The sequence below is a fragment of the Vitis riparia genome, chromosome 9, assembly GCF_004353265.1.
Source record: "Vitis riparia cultivar Riparia Gloire de Montpellier isolate 1030 chromosome 9, EGFV_Vit.rip_1.0, whole genome shotgun sequence".
NCBI classification, from domain to species: domain Eukaryota; kingdom Viridiplantae; phylum Streptophyta; class Magnoliopsida; order Vitales; family Vitaceae; genus Vitis; species Vitis riparia.
In genome coordinates this window covers 3,391,055-3,407,817 of record NC_048439.1, presented here as the reverse complement: position 1 = coordinate 3,407,817, position 16,763 = coordinate 3,391,055, and the positions used below count along the sequence as shown (strand labels likewise).

At 33.4% G+C, this 16,763-nt stretch overlaps 3 protein-coding genes across 3 annotated transcripts; 1 reads left to right on the top strand and 2 right to left on the bottom strand.

Moving 5' to 3' along the window:
* Positions 1 to 241: 241 nt before the first annotated feature.
* On the bottom strand, positions 242 to 3,083 carry LOC117921632 (cytochrome c oxidase assembly protein COX19-like). Its single transcript, XM_034839581.1, has 4 exons — positions 2,999 to 3,083; positions 2,237 to 2,325; positions 1,943 to 2,040; positions 242 to 676 (listed from the first exon to the last, which is right to left on the bottom strand). Exons 1-4 carry the CDS (start codon positions 3,006 to 3,008, stop codon positions 577 to 579), a joined length of 297 nt encoding a protein of 98 aa, XP_034695472.1. The 5' UTR covers positions 3,009 to 3,083; the 3' UTR covers positions 242 to 576.
* A 1,403-nt stretch (positions 3,084 to 4,486) lies between these two features.
* On the bottom strand, positions 4,487 to 8,120 carry LOC117922487. Its single transcript, XM_034840617.1, has 9 exons — positions 7,929 to 8,120; positions 7,199 to 7,275; positions 6,743 to 6,971; positions 6,438 to 6,592; positions 6,297 to 6,342; positions 6,106 to 6,197; positions 5,860 to 5,956; positions 5,226 to 5,282; positions 4,487 to 4,970 (listed from the first exon to the last, which is right to left on the bottom strand). The coding sequence occupies exons 1-9, from the start codon at positions 8,076 to 8,078 to the stop codon at positions 4,797 to 4,799; spliced, it is 1,077 nt and encodes a 358-aa protein (XP_034696508.1). The 5' UTR covers positions 8,079 to 8,120; the 3' UTR covers positions 4,487 to 4,796.
* A 7,336-nt stretch (positions 8,121 to 15,456) lies between these two features.
* On the top strand, positions 15,457 to 16,555 carry LOC117921669 (dehydration-responsive element-binding protein 3-like). The gene has a single exon (XM_034839619.1). The coding sequence runs from the start codon at positions 15,733 to 15,735 to the stop codon at positions 16,426 to 16,428; it is 696 nt and encodes a 231-aa protein (XP_034695510.1). The 5' UTR covers positions 15,457 to 15,732; the 3' UTR covers positions 16,429 to 16,555.
* The last annotated feature ends 208 nt before the right edge of the window (positions 16,556 to 16,763 follow it).

Genomic DNA, 16,763 nt, shown 5'->3' with positions numbered 1-16,763 from the left:
CTGTCCTAAAACCAGAAGAAAAACTGTTTTTTAAAGAATTCCATGAAAGTAGGCTATTATCAAGAATGGCATATCGAGCTTCAAAACACAATGGTTTCCCAAAACAAGACCCTTTTTCAGTCTGCTCCATACTTCATCCCCATCAATGCTAGAAGAATTGGCACAAAAGTAAAATAGTAAGAGCTTCCTCAGTATCCACCTTATAATGCAAACAATCCCAGACAATATCATCCTCCAGAAATACAAGAATAAAGAGTTCACTTCCATTTAAAACCCAGAGTATGGGCTTCAGTGCATCCTTTATTTGCATATTTATAACAATTTCCAAAAATGTTGCTGGATCCAAACAAAAATCAGGGAAAATTCAAGAAAATAGTAAAGGGTTACCCTTGTAGTTTCTAGCCTAAATTTGAGCATAGCTGTCACAGTAAAAAGCTTGTAATCCTCAGATTTCTTAGGTCATTTACATGGTTTTGTATCAAAAGAACAAAAAATTAACAACTAATCAAAATTAGGGAAATGGTCTTCCACTTTGCAAAACTACTGTCATGCTCTCAAAACAAATGGTGATGGGCTTCAAGAATCAATCCTCAGATCATTTTTCCCTTCAGAAGATACCGTGTCAGCTTCCTTTCTGAATCCAAGTTCTGACAAGTCTTGTTTTGCCATCAAGTTCCTGCAAGATCCCATCAAAAGATTATTATTTAGTCTGACAGCATTTCAGATAAGAACCACTCTAGTCAGGAGAAATGTTTTTGTTTTTCTATTCTTTTTTATATTTTTTGAACTGGGAAGCTAGGAGGCTGCGGTGGTGTTCAGAGAGAGGGAGGGAGAGAGAGAGAGAGAGACTAGTGAGTTTTACCAACAAGCTACTTTATGTTTATTTTCACCATTATATTCAATCCTCCACATATAAAAGCAGTATTACACTAGGAAGAATATGCTTTAATGGTTATCCAAGTTATTCTTCCTTGGACATATTTACAGACACACCCTAAGTTGGGAAGATTGGCATGAACTAACATCTCAATCTTAGAGGATAAAGAATCAGTGGAGAGAAAAATTATCACCCAAAGTTTGTAACATACACATTTTTTATATTTGTCAATTAGAGAGAAAGTTGTATCAAACTCAGATGGGACAAGGTATCAGCAAATCTCCCTCAGCAACAGTTCCAATATTCCGCTCAATAGGGTTTCTTTAAAATCCATATGGAACTCCTTATCCAAATTTTGGTGTTAAAAATTTTAGCAATTAGACATGTTTTCACTCCAATAACACTACTGTTGACTCAAAAAAGGAGAAAGGAGAAAAGGACAAAATGGCATCCCATTGGCTAGCTTTTGGAAGAAGTAAAATCCTTTAGACTGAAATATGAGGATTTATTTTCCTTCAAATTAACTACAAAATCGCTAAATAAGCAATTTTTCTGAAGGTGCTGCAAAAAAAGAAAAGCTCCTTCTACAGAAAAAGAGGAAAAAGAATCAATATGCAACTTCATCAATGACAACTTAGTTCTAGTTATTGAACCCTTCAAAAAATGACAATCTACTTATAGTGCCAAATGCAATTAGGAGATCAAATAACATCTTGGTTGAGTAAATTAAGACCTGCACAGAGTCACTACACTGCTTTCAGAAATTAATACCCTGAGACAGCTCTAAATTAAAATTAAGCTGATTCAGCTTAACCTTGAAAGGCAAAGAGTTTGCCTTCTAATTTCACATTTGAACCAAGGTTTTGTTATGGAAAGGCCACATTCATATGTCAATGGAGCTTTAACCATCCGAGTAGAGTCATGACAAAGTTCACCTTAAAAATAAAAACGATCCTCACTTATCCCATTCACAGGTTCACCCTTTCAACTACTCCATTTTCTCCAAACAAATGGAACTTATCTCCGAACTCAATAAAGAGAAAAGCAAAACAAAAATCCACTTACTTATCCATACGACATTGGAGGTACTTTTTTGAGAGGTGCCTACATTTTTCAGAGTTATTACCAGAGGATTTGAGACAGCTGATATATTCTATCTTCTCCTGAAACACATCAATACAGCAACAGCAACTATGAAATGAAGGAAAAATCGCCAAAGAAACAAAAGACACCCGAAATTTAAGTTGAAACCACACAATGTTCAAGAACTTGTTATGCTTAATATAAGGGCATAAAAAACATATGAACATAAATATAAGTAAAAACTGATTTCTAGTGAAAACATGAGGGAAATTCTACCAGGTCGCATTCATGCATGCGATCCAAAGGGAATATTCCTTTTTCCGGTGGCACTGGCCTTGCACCCCTGGCTCCACCAAATGCACCACCTGCCAAAATCAAAAACTTTCTAATAAAATGAAAAAAAGAATGAAATAATCCTTGACTGCATTTTTATTTCTTTTCAATAGACAGATTTGATAAGTAAGAAAAGTTGACAGTAATGATTTCTACAGTCTGATCTGGTTCATGAATCAAACCACCCAACAAAGAGAACAATCTAATATAAAAACTTAAACATGTATCATGGACTCCAGAACAAAATGCAGGTGGTTTTTAAGTTAACCCTAATTATTAGAAATGGGTTTGGTTTCGAAGACCCTAAATTCTTACTAACGGAAACAAGCCTTGTATTTCCATACCAATTCAACAGCACCTTCATAAAAAATTTCTCTTCTATTAAAAAAAATCCAGAAAATCATCCATTGTGCATCATACTACTCCCTTGGGTTGCTAAAAAATAAGGTAAAAAAAATTAAGCAGTGAAGAAAACCCAGAACAGTTAAAAGGGAATTCCTTTTATTGATTATTTCGGTTTTTTCTTTTAAACCCAACAAAAATTATGGGTCTCAGATTTTCTTTCGCCTCCGTTTTCTGGGCAACCAAACAGATAATTAGAAAAGCAAAAATTAAGGCTTTTTGCATTTTGATCAAACTAGAAGGTGAAACACCATGATCATAGTAATCATTGGAAATAAAAAATCAAACCCCATAAGAGGGTACCTGAACTCATATTTGTCGGCTTTGGATTGTTCTGTCACGCTACTTCAGTCTCTGCACTCACTGCTCGTCCCACGAAAGCCCGAATGCTGCGGAGAAGAAGAGCAAAAGCTCTCCCGGTGGATTTCATTCACGGGGTGGGCTCTACACACCCAGCCCAATAGAGATGGCCCAAGTTCGAGAGTAGGATAGATTTTTGGGCCTGGATATTGCATCCCATCCCATCTGCAACTTGGATGGGTTCAACCCACCCAAGGTTTGAATGGGTTAGAAAAATATCAAGATTTGTCAATTCTTAATCATCTTAAAAACTAATATATTTATCATTTTTGTTTAATTATTAGAATATTTTTGGAGTTAAAATTTGAGTTTGTGGGTTATTATTTATGTTAAATATTGAACATTAAAATAATTATATCACTTAATAATCCATGAGAACCCGCATTGGGCATGGACTTGGTTATGGGTTGCCAATTTTCAACTCGATCTTAGATTGGGTTTGGCACGTTAGTCTTTTAACCCATTCAAGTTGTAGTCTTAATCCCCCGGATAACATTTTTTCCTCTTACTTAATTAATGTTTTTTTCTTCTAAATTATTTTTCCCTTTTTTGGCCTTCTAAATTAGTTTCCTTTTTCTTTTTCAAAGCTCCTCTAAATTCTAGAAAATAATCAAGATATCTTATATGAACTTAGATATTTTAATTATTTGAAGTTACTATGTTATCTTTATGTTTGGTTCAAGGAGATTTTGGGAAAAAATAAAAAGGAAAAAGTAAAAGTAAAGAAAAATAAGGAAATTTAAAAAAAAATAAATTAAAATCAATAAATTATTTTTATATAATATTTTAGTTCATTTTTATTGTAAAATAAAAAAATGAGAAAAAGAAAGAAAGAAGAATAAACAAAAATCCTCAAAAAGAAATAAAATAGAATGTAGGAAGATAATACAATAAATTTTATTTGCAGATATCTGTCTTTTGTTGGGAGTTACAAAGAGATATATATTAATATGGAATATCATCTACAAGTACCATAATTTGATAAATCTTATATTTTATATAATTTTCACTTATTTTAACTTTTCTATATAAAGATTAAATAATTTAAAATTATGTAAGTTTTTAATTAAATTAAATCATATTTGTTTTTATTTCCTAGTTTTGAAAATAAAAATTAAATTAAAAAATATATTTTTCTTACCATTTTTAATACTTAAAGAAAACATCGTGAAAGTTAAATTTTGAAAATTTATTAGTAAACATGAAGAAATCTCAAGGTTTTTTTAGCTTTGTTGGCAAGCATGGGCTTGAGCCCAAAATAGTTGACCTGAATTTTTCAACTATTAAGGAGCACAATATGTATATTAAACCCTATAAACTTATTAGACTTTTAGGAAAATTAGTAGTTCAACATGATGTTAGAGTTTGGTTCGAGAAGTCTCGGGTTTTGTTTGTCTCTATTAAATATAAATGCAAATTCTATTTGTCTCTTCACTTGTGGGTATGATTTTTTTTAGAAAAATTAGTAGTTAAACATCAACCAAAATCAGAATTACATTTACAGGAGGAATACAACTTCAAACAAGAAACGACACAAAGGGGAGAGGAATATACAGTTACTAAATCAATCAACTGCAAGTTCTATAGCTTAAGCCAACGAATCACCATCCACACTTTTTGCAGCTCTTGCTGTCAGGTTTACGGGTATCGGAGGCACGAGAGAAGATCAACGTTTACTGCTGAAATTTTTTGTGAAGAACATTGGCGAGCATATTGCAGTAGTTTATTCTATGAGTAAATTTTACTCGTGATTCTTGCTTGGACATGAATCTGAACTGGAGTCAGTTGCAGAAGAGGCTACACCAGCTGGAGTTGGGGAAGAGGGGGTTGCTGAAGTTGGCCTATGTGCATGTGGATGCTGAATTACTACTAGAACGGAATCGTTAAATCGTTCATTGCAGGAAAGCGAAGATGGCTGGAAGAGCATAAATCGCTTTTTCAGTAACAATACCAACTCAGATTTAGTACAGAATAACTGAATACTGCACAAAATTAAGAACCTAAACAGGATAATGAAGAGCTTTTGTGAAAGGATGCTGGCAGCCATTTGGAAAAAATAAGCTCATAGGATAACTGATATTTAGGCTTCATCAATCCATGGAGAAACTACTAAAAATTTGAATAAATGAGACCATAAACAGGCAAGGGGTTCGAGTTTAACATCACTTACCACCCCAATATGCCATTCATGACTGCTAAAATCTTTGAAAGCTGTTGCATCCATTTCCTGCAGGAACATGAGTTACTATTATCCGAAGAAAAGAAAAGAAAAAATACTAATTTCGTAACTGTGTATCTAGAGGTATACAGAGAAACCCTGCATCTTGGGTTCTGTTTATAAGAACCGACCCTGCCTATCTCAGCAGGTCTGCCATCAACCGACTACTAAGACGTGTTAGTGCTCAACAAGCAAATAATGAAATCCAATACAATTTTGAGTTAAGAACTGTATGATATGGCAGAGTCTAGTCTGAGTCGAGGTGTTTGAAATGGCAAATACAAAAATAGGAGTTTCATTGATGTATAATACATCCTCATATTCGATGAAACTAGAATCCATGGATGATGAAATTAAGAATCAGAAGTTGGAGACTGAGAATGGTTTGATCATGATACTTATTTTACCCACTCTCCACAAAAAGACCGACAACAAGAATCATAAACAACGTCATTTCTCAAATCCTCAAAAGATGATTGTGCATGATGGGTTCATATGGCTATGAAAAGGAAGACTGATCAGTTAGGCATGGTCCAAAATGTTATTTCAATAGTCTTGAAGTGTTCAAATTTGACTAAGAACTTACAATGCTGTACACTGGAGGCAACCATACTTCCGTGTTAGATTTTAAGGTTGGCATAAAAGAGAAGCGTGGCGCCAAGTCTTGTGACCTGAAGGTCCATCTACAAAACCAAAATGGATTAAAACCAGTAAGCAAATTTGTCGTGTTTTCTAGACATTGTCTACACCTATAATTAGTAACTTCGTGAATCGTTAAGAACTAAAATGTTTCTATTGAAGACTTTGACTATATCATGTGATTAACACATACCCAATGTACAGAAAGATGCAGAATTGTGCCCATTCTCGAACTAACAAGCGAAGCCAGTATTTTTCTGATGAGTCATCCACGTTAATGTATATCTGACATTCAGAAAAACGCTCAACTGTCTCATCGATTGAGCTTCGGTATTTAGCATATTAGTAAATATAATTAGAATCCACAGATTAGGAAATTCATACCACGGTTTCTGCCATGGCTACTATCTGCATTGCACCCTGAAATTTTCTATATATACGAAAGAAAATGGCAGATCAAATTCAGACCATAATATTCTTCCATGAAGAAAAGGCTAGACCATTTATAGTACTAGAAACACATACTTGAACATGATATACTTTGTGTAAACTGCATCATGCATTGCATGAACCTCCTCATCCTCTATGAAACTCAATTGTTCCCGTAACAATAATAAATTTCGGGATATATGGTGGAAGATCACATAGAAGGAAATAAAATAATTAAGCAGAAGAAGGACCTGGATCATAGGAAGTGAAAAGGGGTTACTATTTCAGGTAGAAAAAATAGATTCAGGCAAATGGGGATCACTATTTAAAATTGACATCGACAAAAATTGGATGTGACCACAGATTCAAGATCATATTTCATTAGATAGTTAGAAACTTACCGCAAAGTAAGGTACAGAAGCTCGGTAACCAACAAGAGTCAAGTAAAAGACACATCCAAGTGCAGCTGTAGTGCGTCGTTCAGGGACCGATAAACGCTCACACATGATACAATAACCATGAGAAATGAGCAAGAAAGACACGAAAGAAGCAGTCTGAAAGAGCACCCCAGTTACATACACCCCAAATGACATCCACACTGAGCATATCTGAAGATTAAAGCATGAATACCTGCAAGACCAGTGCTTTGAAATATGAAAAACAGTTAATGCAATATTAAGATTGTTTCGGTAAATGATCGAACTCGGATAATTTGAAACGAAAACAGCGAAGAACCGTTTCAAAAGCTGTTGTCATCCAAAATACAGAACTATGAAAAACCTTGAAACTTCATTTTTTTTCTTTTCAATTTTTTCATTATAGGCACTACCACATTTCAGTTTAATCATGAGGCTTACCAGAAGATAAAGGAAAGGGCGAGTTGCAGAGCTTTAATCAATGGAACAGATGCAAGTGTCCACTGCAAATTATTCGTCTGCTCTAGTATAACAATGACACAAAAATGAAGCAATTACAAAACAGAATCCAATCAAATGAAAATCTAATTCACAGTACAGGTGATTAAAAAATGAAAATTATAAATAGGAAATATCCAGGCTAATAATTTTGAAGGAAATCGCTTAAACCCTCCTTTTGATTGAGAGAAGAAATGGTGAAAAAGAAATGAGAATGCAATTTGAGTTCATGTTGCTCTGTTCTGGTTTCCAAAAATGGAAAAAAAATCACCACTACCCCAGTAGTTCTATGGATTCAGTGGATTGGAGGGGTTTGAAGCAACGGAAAATTCAGAAACCAAGAACTTGAATTTATTTTCTTTTCGTCCATTTTCTCAGCAACCAAAAAGAGCATTCTTCGAAAGAAGAAAAAAAAGACATAAAAATCCCTAAAAAAAAAAAAAAATACAAAAACCATAAACTTTCCCAAGTCTAATCAAAATAAAAGGCGCAGAATCATCAGATCAAACCCATCACTGAACATGCAAGTCTCAATTTTCCTCACCCCCCTCTGGTTCTCACAAAAACTCATCTTTTTCTCCAACAAATACTTAACTTTCCCAGAAAAAAATTCCCATCAAAACAAACAGGCCACCCACATGTAATCAAGAAGCAAAGAGTGAAGAGAAATGACCTGAAAATGGCGGTTTTTCCAGGTATTGACGGTCCAAGAACAGGCGGAGACGAACCAGATCGAGAGGAAAGCCAAGTACACAGAAGGAAGAGGCCGATACGATTCGTCCAATCCGATACGGTATCCACCAAAACTCTCTGACACGTCCATTTTCAAATCCCAAACTCTGAGATGAAGAAGACGAAGAAGAGAGTTCAGTTTCAGTTACGTTGCTGTGTTTTTGCCTACACATTTTATATATACTACTCACACATTGCAAACGTGTCTTTATTATTATTATTTCTTTTTCATATTTTTGTTAATCCATAAATTTAATTACAAAATTAACATTAAATTCATGAAAAAAAAATTTAATTAATTATATGATTAGGGCATAAAAAAATATCTATTTGCCTATGCTATGGTCTTTTTAGTATGTTATGTTACGTTAAGGGTGTATACTACTTACAGGAGGCAAAAAAGTTGATAAAGTTTTAATAATATGATATCATAAAATAAAAATATTTACAAATATATTAAAAAATTTTAGCAATTATTTAGAGAAAAATTTAGAAATATATGTGTTAATTATTTTATTGACAAGTGGTAAGAATTTTGGGAATTTTAGTGATTTTAAATTATAGTTTAATAAGAATGGAAAGATGATGGGTCTGGTTTTGTGGCGTGGGGAAGAGGAAATGAAGCAAGTAGGTATTGAAGTGGATGATGCTGTCATGCAACACAACCACTCATTCCCTTGTGCTCTCCTCATATCTAGCCCAAATTTTGGAAGATCTTCTCAACCATCAAAAGATCATTTACCATTGAAATCACCCATGTTCATGTAAATGGAAATCCAAAATTGGATTTTGTTGCATGGAGGGAATCACCATTTTATTAACAATTGTATTCTACGGTCTAGCTCAACGATAATGCTTAAGGGTCTGTTTGATAATATTTTTCAATTATTTTTAGAAATCAAATTCTATTTCAGAGCTCAAATATGAAAAATGGTTTTTTTAGTAGGTTCATTCTCGGTAAAAGTACTATGCACTTAAATATAATATAAAAATAATTTTTATATTTTTAATTATTATTCAAAATACTTTATAAAAATAATTAAAAATACCTCAAATTTATTCTAAAAATCAAAAGTTTTTTTAAACAAACTACTTGGATGGCATTGGTGGGTCCTATGATAGGGAAGAGGTTTAGGAGGCCCAACCCAACAACATTTCTTTGTTTTCCTACTATGGGATTGACCAAAAGAAAGAGGAGAAAAGAAAATTGGATTGAATGTGAATAAAAATGGTGAAGCTGGTGTTCAACATGACCAACTAACTACTAAGCAAGTTTTGGGCTATCTGACATTGACATTCTTGAGGGCTGTTTGGGGGAAGTTGTTCTGTTAGAAAATTGAGGGATTGAGATTTAGTTGCAGTACAAGAACAGAACATGTACATTAGGTGACCAAACTCACTCATAAGATTACTTTCCTTCAACCCTACTCCATTCACCTGGAAGAAATTCCTAAGATTTCAATTTTGGACTCATGCTTATAAAATAGCATTATATGCAATGGTGAAGTGAAAATCCCTACAAGAAAATTGCATTAAGGTCTTCCTTCTACAAAATCAATGGATACTCAAAATATGTTAGATTTGGGTCATTCATTTTGGCAAAAGACCCGCCCAAGTTTCATGGTTTTGGGTCCGTCATTTTGTAACAATCCGGTTGAGTCCCACATCACCAAACCAAGGCTGAATGGTTGGGTTTGTAAACATTTTGACATCTGATCTTTGACAGTCGATTTTCAAGGGTGAGTTCACATAAAAATTGTCTTGAATGCCCCCTTGAGAGCCTCTTTTGAACCCTAACACCGGAGTTGAATCATATGTTCACTTCTCATTCACTCAAGTGATGTTTGTTTTTTCACTTAATTCTAAATAGAAACTTAATATTTAATAGTGTTAAATATTAATTTGTTTGTTTTTGTAATATTTTATTTTTATTAAGTATTAAAAAGTAAAGAAAAACTAATATATTATTTTTTATATTTAGAAAAAACTAAATTTTTTGTTTTTGCTATTCAATAAAAAATTTATAATAAGTCATGAAAAAGTAGAAAAACAAACAACCTAAATTCTGAAAACAAATTGCTTTGAGTAAAAAACCAAAAAAACAAACACTCTTTAACATAAGTAAAGTAAATTTGTATTCAGTAAAAAAAAACAAACACCACCTTTAGTATTAATTAGAATTTCTTTCCAAGAATTAAGTAAATCCCGACAACTAAATTGAAACTTTAGAAATTTCATGTTATACGTATTGACTGAATTTTTTTTTTGTAAGACTTATTACCGGCCCGCAAATCTTTATGGGGCTTTTTCTTTCACCCAATGGGTTCTGGACTGGGCCTTTTTGACCCAAATGGTAGACAACAAAGCTTGGGCCTAGACTTTTGGTGGCATTTCACTCTTGTCCCAACTATCCAACCAGGGGCTTGGCTGCTCGATCAGGATTCAGGCCTGGTTCCAGAATCCGGAACGAACCCCAAAATCCGTTCGTGTTGACACGTGCACCAAGATGTCGGTTTGTGGAACTCCCCTTTTTTGCTAAATGGGATAGAAATTAGAATAAGATAAAAGATAAATATATCTTCAAAGATGTTAATATTTAATATATTTGGATATTTGATATTTTTTAAAATTAAAAATATATTTTATCGCAATTTTATATTATTTGAAAATCATTTTACAATATATAATTAATAAGTAAATTTTTTCTTTAATTGAAATATTTAAAATTTATACAAAATTTCTTGTTTTACAAAATCATTAATAGAGAAAAAAAATGAATAAAAAAATGAAATTATATTCCCATAAAGAAGGAAAAAAACAAAAACGAACAAAAAAGGACAAAAAATTTGATGAGTTCGATGAAGGAGAAAGGAAAGTTAAAAAAAAAAAAGGGGATAAAAGAAAGAGGGAGAGAAAAAGAAAGATGGAAACCATGAAAGAACATGTCTAAAATAAATAGGTACGGAAAGAAGTCCTTTCTCTCACACACCACGTCCCCAATTCCATCCACATCAAGCAAAAGTAAGCCACTAACGAAATACGTCTTCAAATTTCTTTTCCGACTTAATCCCACACCCCTTCAATGCTCACACCCTTCTCCTTACTCCAATCACTAGTTTGTCTCTTCTTCATCTTATCATGGCCACTCCCTCCACGCCAAAAAAGGAACGTAGAAAAAAAACCAAAGTTGTGTGGCAGAGAAGGGCTAGATTTAGAGTCATGAACAGACCATATGTTTCTCATTCACCCTTCATTTCATTGTACAAACACAGCTTTGCACGCAGATTTGAAGATCAAATCATGGGTCTTTAAGAGCTACAGTTATAAGGTGAATCTAACTGTACATTACAGCTCACATATCCTGGAGATGATTAAAGCTTTTGGGTCCATCGCCCATTTTCTTCTTGACAGATAAGTTGCATGATTAGATTTGGGCCTTCTGGGTACCTGCATCCACATTAACTCCCCCTCCACCCCACCCCCCAACCTTCATCTTCATGTGGTGTTTCAGTACAGGCTTTGTGTTAGAAAGTGTCCAAAATTCCTAATTAGTATAGATTCCTTTTTATAAAGAATATTATATAAAATATTTCTAGGTTGATATATTATTATAATATTATACTTCCTTTTATAATAATAAAAAAGGTTGTTGAAAATATCTCTATAAACATTTTAGGTCATAAGGGGAAAAAGTTATGAGATGGATATAGACCTGTAGAGACTATACGAGGTGGGAAGGATACAAGGAGTGGGAAAACATGGGATATTTCGGAAACTCAATAATTGTATCTGGTTCTGTCATCTGTAATATTCTCTATTGTATAGTGGAATCATTCTCTCTCATTCGTGGATGTAGGTATGGTTAATCGAACCATATTAAAACCTCGTGTACCATATATGTGATTGTTTTATTTTTATTTTCTTAAATTAACATTATTGGCATAAAAGCTTTCATTTGCACAACACTTTGCAAACCCCTCATCTTAATTGTAAGCACTTTTTGAAATCATCATAATGGGCTAAAAGGACTGCTGTACAACTTATTTTGATGTGTTCTAGACATGTTGAATTGGTATAAAAGCTTTGTGAAAAGGTTTAAATTAATGCGGAGATAATGGTGTGTGTTTGGATGAGTCATTGAGATGACTAATTCAATTCCCTACCCACCTAATCTTTTCTATGTCATCCATTCTAGAAGGTCTATTTCTTGAAGCCTTTTGCCTTAACATGGATTAGGGATGGCTGGGGGGAAAGTATCCCAAAAGGGATGACGACAAGAAAAACTGGACAGAAGAAGTATACGATCGTTGAGAGTCATATAATCCTAATAAATTGGTACAACCTCTTGTGAGGAAAAATACGATCATAAATAGGAAAATTTAAACAAAAAGAAGGACAACTTTTACGATATGTTTGGTTTTAAAAAGTATTCAAAAGATAATAAAAATGAATTTTTGCATATCTAGTTTTTCTATAAAAATAAAAAAGAAAAAAAAAATGAATCAGAAACTTATATTCAAATTATTTAATTTTCGTATAAAATAAATGAAGTAAGTTAAATGGGTTTAAAAAAATAATAATTTTCTTTTATTTTTTCTTTTTATTTTAATATAAAATAAAGCTTTCACGTTATCTTTTGAGATGTCAAGGAATTCCAATGAGTTATTTTTTGTTTTGAATGAAACTATAAATACGAGAATCAATCATTTTCATAGTATAAGAGCTTTGACTTTCTCAAAGTGAAAATAGGAAAATAAAATTCAAGAGAAATTTTTTTATTTTTTTTATAAAGAAGAATTGTATTTTTTGTTTTTTGTTTTTTGGTTTTTTTTTTCAATGATTGAGAAGAAAACATATTCATTTTTCTTTGGTTTTTCAAAAAGAAACTGCTCTCATATAAAGATTCTTTTTCTTTTAATAATAGCAGTTTTTGGATAGTCTTAAAACTTCGAGAAATTGTTCTCTTATATCTCTCTTTTATTGGGTCGGGTCATGTGAGTCTCCTTTGACATCTTAATCCAACTCCAGCATATTTTATTTTCTTTTCATTTTTCTCAAAATTTTTAAGAGTGAATATATGATTTTTCTTTTATGTTTTTTATTATGAATATATTATTTGTTTTTTTTTCATTTTACAACTAACTTTGGTGGTAGATGACATAATCACGTATTAATTTAAAACAAAAAAACATTAATATATTATAAAAAAAAAATTGTTGTTTTTCTTGTAACCGCATACGTGACATCAAACTTAAAATAAGACCATGTGATTCAATCATATGAAACAAGATGTAATAACATGAAAACCATAGCAAAAGTGGAAACAAAAAAATGGATCAATGAAGTAATTTGGGAAAAACAGATTTCACTTTCTCAGCGGTTTCAGTGCCAGCTACGACCGATCCAAACAAAAAATAAAAATAATAAAATAATAAAATATCAAGAAAAAACCCCAATAAAAAATTGAAATAGAAAGACAAAAGATCTATCTCAGTTGGGTGGTGTTGGCGTGTGAAGATCTCATAATTCATGAAAATGGACCCATCGATGAAATCTCTGAGTTGTTCTTTTGCCACCATGCGCTGGGACGAATCAATACAGTCCTCGTGCTATGAGCCTTTTGACCATGTGTGCGTACCTTCAATTTCTCCATCCCTGGCTTCATTTTTCTTTTCCATTTTCTTCGTTTCTCTTTCATTTGCGGTACAATGTATATCTCCATGGTAATAAAATATATATTTTTTTCAAAAAAAAAAAAATCAAAAGTCAAGCTTAAATGAAAATTGATTAAAGAAAAAGCTAAAAAGAACCTTTTTATAATATTTTGTGCAATAAAAATATGTTTGGAAACAAAAAAAAAAAAAATTAGAAAAAGTGTGATTTCATAAAATGATCATAAAATAAAAGCCCTTTAAAAATAATTCAAGTTTCATGACTCAACAGTCAAATATGGCATTTTAGGATGACTAAAGATAATACTTATATCATTAAGATATAGTACCTAAATGTTCAAAGATAATCCATTTGATCAAAAAGTTATATGAAATGTTAATTATTTTTAAATGATTACTTGAAATTTATATTTTATAAATTTAAGTTTCTATTTAATGGTTTTTTTCGTATCAGTGTATGAAAGCATTTTTCTTAAAAATATTCTTAATCTATTTGTTTTCTATGTTTTAAAAATAATTTTTATATGTAATGTTGTATTTTTACTTATTTTTATATTTTTATAATTATTTTTTAAAATAATCTTTAAAAAATAATAAAAATCAATTTAAAGATGTTATCTAAAATACCTTATTTTCTATTTTTAAATACATAAAATTACTTTTTTTTTTTTGTTTCTTACTTGTTAGTTATGATTTTTTGTTTTTTATATTAAAAAATAGAAAACTATTCTTAAAAGACAATTACCGAACAACATCTAAAACTTTCTATTTTTATCATGATACAAAACATTTAGGAATAAGATTTGACTTAAAATATTAATGGCATAAAGCATCTTTGAAGTCTAATACTCTTTAGATGAAAAAACAAAATTGGCCAAAACTTCAAGATAGTTGAAATTTTCAAAAGAAAAATATAATATTAGCATTATTTAATTATGATTTTGTGATTGAAGTGATACTTAAACTAAGCTTCACTGTCCCCATTGGTATTATTAAGCAAAATGAATAAAATTATGAACTAAATTATTAGTTGGTTGAATTATTAGAGTGGTCATTTGAAGTAAAATTGACCCTTGATCTTCCAATATGCTAAAACTTGATGGATCTCCAAGAGAATTATGAACGTATGGAATCATAGCTTTGGAGTTCAAATCATGGAGGCAATTGGGCATTAAATTAATGGAAGCGGAAATTAAAATAAGCATTGTAAGCTGAAAATGACAACACAAGGCAAGTGACTTGGTTGAAAATAAATATTTAGCTAAAATTTCAATAGTACACTTAAGATACGTTGTTCCCCAAGAAACATAAACAATGTGAAATAGAAAAGAAAAGAAGGGAAAATCATGGAGATTTGTTGCTAAAAGAGATGAAGGAGAATTGATTTGATGGAGAGATATGGTAGCTCTTGTATGGAAAAAGGTTGAAAAAAAGTAAATTCTAGCAACCTCCATCTCTTTCCCAATAAGTGAAAAGGGAAGAAAATGCAGCAGTGAGGAGGGTTGATCCACGTTTGTAGCCTTTTGTAGGTATATGGGAGTGGGAGAGAGGGTGGTGAGCAACTGAGATGGGTGGAGACAAATGAAAATGCCCTAACGGACAAATGGAGGTGGACGTGGGCAGTGGAGGTGAAGAGTTAGAAAAGGGGCGTTTTAATGAGGTGGGGGTCTGCCTTGTGCCACAGCCTTGGTCCCACAGTTCTCTTGGCTCAACCCATTCTTCCTATGGGTCCCTCTCTCTCTCTGTTTTTTTCTCTCTCTCTTGTATGTACTCTTAAGACTCTGGTTTTGGTAGTGTAGTGACATGAAATTGGTAGGTTGGGTGTCGCTGTGAAAAGGAGCGTCTCCATCCCTTAAAACCCCATCCTTCTCCCACCTCAAATACACACCAACAATCCCTCAAATCTCTCTCTCTGTTTCTCTGTCTCTCTCTCTCTCAATACATACTTGCTTCTCTCTCCATTGCTGTAGTCATCTCTTCACCTCTGGCCTCTTTGAGACGTCTCTACATTATCATCTGTACTGCTGTATTCATTTTGTTGGAAGGATTCGAGGTGGGTTTATCCTTTTGGTAATGGGGGAGCGACCAAGTTCGGAAGCTGAGAGTACTAGTAACAGTACTGCTTCGGCTTCTCCATCTTCGCCATCTTCATCTGGGTCTTCTCAGTCTGTTCCCAACTTGGTTTCTGACACATCCAAACAAGTCAAAGCTCAGAACCCAGCGACCAAGAGAGGGAGAGACTGCAACAGACACCCAGTGTACAGAGGGGTTCGAATGCGGAGCTGGGGCAAATGGGTGTCCGAAATTCGAGAACCGCGCAAGAAATCGAGAATCTGGCTCGGCACATTCCCGAACCCGGAAATGGCAGCGCGAGCCCATGACTCCGCTGCCTTGAGCATCAAGGGAGACTCAGCGATCCTAAACTTCCCCGACCTCGCCCATTTGCTTCCCCGGCCGGTGACGCTCTCCCCGCGCGACGTCCAGGCTGCCGCAGCCAAAGCTGCGGCAATGGAGACGCTAAATTCGACAACAACAACGACAACGACAACGTCATCGTCGTTGTCGTCTTCGTCGGAGGAGTCCACGTCGGATGAACTGAGTCAGATCGTTGAGTTGCCCAATATAGAAGGCGAGCTTGACTCGGACGAGTTTATATTGGCCGACTCCGTGGAGGGGTGGTTGTATCCACCGCCGGCGACGGCGGAAGAAAACTTTTGTGCATATTTCGGTGATCCGATCAGCTTTGAAACTCTCTTTTGGGAAAATTAGTGTGATATTCTTTCCTCCCCACTTCTATTACTATTCACCTAACATGTAAAATAAAAACATTGGTGAAAATAGTAATTTTCTCACTTCTTCATTTGTCAAAGTCAATTTTTTATTTATTTTTTCATAATTTTGGACACCATTGTAATAAAATGTAAAAATTATAATAATTTCATAAAGTCTTGATAAGAATGAAGCTTATAGTAGAAGACATTGAAAATATGGATGCAACAATCACCAAATCACATTTAATAAAGTTGGTCCATTGATTGCAAAGTACCTTGCCGTTCTGCCCACGGTGACCTGACATAGACTAAACCCATGACGAATAGAAACAA